Genomic DNA, 5,775 nt, shown 5'->3' with positions numbered 1-5,775 from the left:
ATGTTTCACATTGTCCACAGCCCAAGATTTGCGCTCCTTGCACCATTGAAACCGACGTTTGGCATCGGCACGAGTGACCAAAGGTTTGGCTATAGCAGCCCGGCCGTGTATATCGACCCTGTGGAGCTCCCGACGGACAGTTCTGGTGGAAACAGGAGAGTCGAGGTGCACATTTAATTCTGCCGTGATTTGGGCAGCCGTGGTTTTATGTTTTTTGGATACAATCCGGGTTAGCACCCGAACATCCCTTTCAGACAGCTTCCTCTTGCGTCCACAGTTAATCCTGTCGGATGTGGTTTGTCCTTCTTGGTGGTATGCTGACATTACCCTGGATACCGTGGCTCTTGATACATCACAAAGACTTGCTGTCTCGGTCACAGATGCGCCAGCAAGACGTGCACCAACAATTTGTCCTCTTTTGAACTCTGGTATGTCACCCATAATGTTGTGTGCATTGCAATATTTTGAGCAAAACTGTGCTCTTACCCTGCTAATTGAACCTTCACACTCTGCTCTTACTGGTGCAATGTGCAATTAATGAAGATTGGCCACCAGACTGGTCCAATTTAGCCATGAAACCTCCCACACTAAAATGACAGGTGTTTCAGTTATTTTGTCCAACCCCTGTATATACACACACACACATATATATACACACACATATACACACACACACATATACAGTGTATCACAAAAGTGAGTACACCCCTCACATTTCTGCAAATATTTCATTATATCTTTTCATGGGACAACACTATAGACATGAAACTTGGATATAACTTAGAGTAGTCAGTGTACAGCTTGTATAGCAGTGTAGATTTACTGTCTTCTGAAAATAACTCAACACACAGCCATTAATGTCTAAATAGCTGCAACATAAGTGAGTACACCCCACAGTGAACATGTCCAAATTGTGCCCAAATGTGTCATTGTCCCTCCCTGGTGTCATGTGTCAAGGTCCCTGGTGTAAATGGGGAGCAGGGCTGTTAAATTTGGTGTTTTGGGTACAATTCTCTCATACTGGCCACTGGATATTCAACATGGCACCTCATGGCAAAGAACTCTCTGAGGATGTGAGAAATAGAATTGTTGCTCTCCACAAAGATGGCCTGGGCTATAAGAAGATTGCTAACACCCTGAAACTGAGCTACAGCATGGTGGCCAAGGTCATACAGCGGTTTTCCAGGACAGGTTCCACTCGGAACAGGCTTCGCCAGGGTCGACCAAAGAAGTCGAGTCCACGTGTTCGGCGTCATATCCAGAGGTCGGCTTTAAAAAATAGACACATGAGTGCTGCCAGCATTGCTGCAGAGGTTGAAGACGTGGGAGGTCAGCCTGTCAGTGCTCAGACCATACGCCGCACACTGCATCAACTCGGTCTGCATGGTCGTCATCCCAGAAGGAAGCTGACGCACAAGAAAGCCAGCAAACAGTTTGCTGAAGACAAGCAGTCCAAGAACATGGATTACTGGAATGCCCTGTGGTCTGACGAGACCAAGATAAACTCGTTTGGCTCAGATGGTGTCCAGCATGTGTGGCGGCGCCCTGGTGAGAAGTACCGAGACGACTGTATCTTGCCTACAGTCAAGCATGGTGGTGGTAGCATCATGGTCTTGGGCTGCATGAGTGTTGCTGGCACTGGGGAGCTGCGGTTCATTGAGGGAAACATGAATTCCAACATGTACTGTGACATTCTGAAACAGAGCATGATCCCCTCCCTTCGAAAACTGGGCCTCATGGCAGTTTTCCAACAGGATAACGACCCCAAACACAACCTCCAAGATGACAACTGCCTTGCTGAGGAAGCTGAAGGTAAAGGTGATGGACTAAACCCAATTGAGCACCTGTGGCGCATCCTCAAGTGGAAGGTGGAGGAGTTCAAGGTGTCTAACATCCACCAGCTCCGTGATGTCATCATGGAGGAGTGGAACAATTTGGACATGTTCACTGTGGGGTGTACTCACTTATGTTGCAGCTATTTAGACATTAATGGCTGTGTGTTGAGTTATTTTCAGAAGACAGTAAATCTACACTGCTATACAAGCTGTACACTGACTACTCTAACTTATATCCAAGTTTCATGTCTATAGTGTTGTCCCATGAAAAGATATAATGAAATATTTGCAGAAATGTGAGGGGTGTACTTACTTTTGTGATACACTGTATATATAGTCTCCTTTGACTTGTGAATGTATGTTTTATTTATATATTATAAATAAGAACACTTTAGGGAAGGCTCTTTCCTCATGACTGAATTCCCCCGTCCTGTTGTTTTTTATCTCGTAGTCCATCCAGCGTCTCGCTGCTTTTGAAATGCCTCCCCAAAGAGGGTGAAGCCCGAGACAGACGTGCCGCCTGCGCCTGGTACCTGGCCTTCCTCATCAGACTCGCCAAGCAGAAGAAACTGGAGCGAACGTGTGAGTTCAGAACGCTGATCACGCCGTATCGTACACGACCGCGATGTTTAACGCGACTCTAATCCCTCTGTGTTCTGTTTATTCAGTCGGAGAGGACGAGTGTCCACGCGCCGTCTTCAACAAGGTACAGAGGACCTTCACCGTGGACAAGTTCGCTAACGGACGGTGCGTACGGAGGGCGTGGTCGGGTTTCTGGCTCAGGCCGTTCCGCTCCAGACTCACGGCTTTAGTCTCTCGTTCTGTTTCAGACTGAGGAGCACGGTGACGCATTCCACGCTGGTGAAGATCGCGTCCCATTGTCTTGCTCTACTGCTTCACGTGGGAGACCAGACGGCGGACATCACCCTCCTACACCGGGACCTGGCCATCAGTGAAAGCAGGTCTGTCTCGGTCTCTCTCACACACACACACACACACACTTACGTTTGCACATGTGCAGATGGTGGATTGGCTCTTTAATAAGATTGAATTCACCCTCAGATTGATGCAGTGAACGATTTCTTTCGGTTGCTCCCATTAGGAGGTGCCACAATGAAGCATTTGACCACAAGGAATCATTTGACCATAACGCCGGGATAAGATTTGCTCCCGTTAGGTCAAATGATTCGTTGTGGCGCATAAGGAATCATTTGACCACAATGAATCATTTGTCCACAATGAATCATTTGACCACAACAACAGGTTAACGTTTGCTCTCATTAGGGGCGCCACAACGAATCACTTGACCACAACGAATCACTTGACCACAACGAATCATTTGACCTCAATGAATCATTTGACCACAACAGCAGGTTAACATTTGCTCCCGTAAAGGGGCGCCTCAAGGAATCATTTGACCACAATGAATCATTTGATCGCAACAAATCATTTGACCGCAATGAATCATTTGACCACAATGAATCATTTGACCACAATCATTTGCTCCAGTTAAGAATTGCTCCCGTAAAGGGGCGCCTCAAGGAATCATTTGACCACAATGAATCATTTGACCGCAACAAATCATTTGATCGCAACGAATCATTTGACCACAATGAATCATTTGACCGCAACAAATCATTTGACCACAACAAATCATTTGACCACAGTGAATCAATTGACCACAAGGAATCATTTGATCACAATGAATCATTTAATCACAATGAATCATTTGACCATAACGATTAATTTGACCATAACGCCGGGATAATATTTGCTCGTTGTGGTCAAATGATTCCTTGTGGCGCATAAGGAATCATTCGACCACAATGAATCATTTGTCCACAATGAATCATTTGACCACAATGAATCATTTGACCACAACGGCAGGTTAACATTTGCTCCCGTAAAGGGGCGCCTCAAGGAATCATTTGACCACAATGAATCACTTGACCACAACGAATCATTTGACCTCAATGAATCATTTGACCACAACGGCAGGTTAACATTTGCTCCCGTAAAGGGGCGCCTCAAGGAATCATTTGACCACAATGACCACAAGGACCACAAGGACCACAATTGACCACAATGACCTCAACGAATCATTTGACCACAATGACCACAACGTCGAGCTTTGTTTTGCTTCCGTTAGGGGGCGCCACAACGAATCATTTGACCACAATGAATCATTTGACCACAATGAATCATTTGACCACAACGTCCGGTTAAGATTTGCTCCCTTTAGGGTGCCACAACGAATCATTTGACCACAATGAATCATTTGACCACAACAAATCATTTGACCACAACGTCAAGTTTTGTTTCGCTTCCGTTAGGGGGCGCCACAACGAATCATTTGACCACAATGAATTATTTGATCACAACGAATCATTCAACCTTAAAGTCGGGTTAGGATTTGCTCCCGTTAGGTCAAATGATTCGTTGGTCAAAACCTGACGTTGTGATCAAACGATTCCTTGTGGCACACCAATCATTTGACCTAGCGGGAACAAATCCTATCCCGACTTTTTGGTCGAATGATTCTTTGTAGTCAAATGATTCATTGTGCGCCACAAGGAATCATTTGACCACAATGTCAAGTTTTGTTTTGCTTCCGTTAGGGGGCACCACAACGAATAATTTGACCACAACGAATAATTTGACCACAACGTACTTGTTTCTATCTCTGCAGGATGATGGAGGTGGCGAAGGCCATGGGCCTCAAACTGTCCCGACTGTCTCTCGGCACCCCGGAGGAGACGGGACTGCAGGACGAGCACCGCACGGCCTCGCTCGAGCTTCCGCTGGTCTGTTACGAGCGCCGCAACGAGAGCAGAAAACGCAAGAAGATGCAATAGAGTGTTTTTTAATCGCTCGAGTTGTTCTGATGGTCTGGAAAATAAATACAAATCGTGAATATAAGGTGTCGTCGCTTTAATGTCCTTGTGAGTCAAGTACCAGTTCAAGTATAAATACACTTGTGAAATAAATGGAAATAATGAAATAAAAGCCTGCTGAGATGACTGGCACTGTTATGAACTCGCCTGGAGGAACACAGGCAGTGAAGAGGATGGTTAGGAGGGCAAAAAATCTAAGAATATATCCAACCATACGTGTTACGTGAACCACTTGGAATTAACTGATCAATCTGATTACAAATGATTCAATACAGATTTAGCACCAGTTCGTAATTACTTAGACGTCTAAATAAAATGGAATTAAAAGTGTACATGTATATTATGGTTATACTACTGTATATTATACAATATTATGCTACCTTTATATCAATTAAATTACCAATATTATCGATGTTTATATCGCTTTGTGTACATTTAGTACCTTATTTTGTATTTTAATATAATTACATGCCATAAATTACATTTATAAAGCTTGTAAAAGCAAAATAAATGCTTAAGGTACTTGTTAGCTGTAGCAAAAATGCTAAATTGCGCCTAAATTGCTTGCTAACTAAAGCACAGTGACGAACTATCATTTTTACTGTAGTTTTTCACTATAATTATTATAAATATTAGCAATTTGTGTACATTTAGGCCCTTATTTTGTACCCTAATATAATTACATGCCATAAATTAAATTTATAAAGCTTATAAAACCGAAATAAATTCCTAAGGTACTAGTTAGCTTTAGCTAAAATGCTAAATTGCGCCTAAATTGCTTGCTATTTAAAGCACAATAATGAACTATGTATATAACTTTGTGTACATATAGTACCTTATTTTGTACCTTAATATAATGAAATGGTGTAAATTACATTTATAAATCTTATAAAAACCGAAGTACAGTACATTCTTAAATTCTTAGTTAGCTGTAGCTAATATGCTAAGTTGCGGCTAAATTGCTTGCTAACTGAAGCACAGTGATAAACTATCATTTTTACTCACGTTTTTTACTACTATATTAATATTATTATAATAATATTGGC

At 43.0% G+C, this 5,775-nt stretch overlaps 1 protein-coding gene across 1 annotated transcript in view; it reads left to right on the top strand.

The window, feature by feature from the left end:
- Window positions 1–4,754, top strand: part of polr1e (RNA polymerase I subunit E) — a 21,022-nt gene extending 16,268 nt beyond the window's left edge. Inside the window, exons 9-12 of the mRNA XM_063008875.1 lie at window positions 2,287–2,417; window positions 2,504–2,582; window positions 2,666–2,797; window positions 4,525–4,754. Coding sequence (XP_062864945.1) covers window positions 2,287–2,417; window positions 2,504–2,582; window positions 2,666–2,797; window positions 4,525–4,690 — 508 coding nt within the window. The 3' untranslated portion in view covers window positions 4,691–4,754. The remainder of the gene's footprint in view (window positions 1–2,286; window positions 2,418–2,503; window positions 2,583–2,665; window positions 2,798–4,524) is intronic.
- The last annotated feature ends 1,021 nt before the right edge of the window (window positions 4,755–5,775 follow it).

This window comes from Trichomycterus rosablanca, chromosome 14 (genome assembly GCF_030014385.1).
Source record: "Trichomycterus rosablanca isolate fTriRos1 chromosome 14, fTriRos1.hap1, whole genome shotgun sequence".
NCBI classification, from domain to species: Eukaryota; Metazoa; Chordata; class Actinopteri; order Siluriformes; family Trichomycteridae; genus Trichomycterus; species Trichomycterus rosablanca.
Note: the sequence above shows the minus strand (reverse complement) of the source record. Positions and strands in the feature narration are given on the sequence as shown.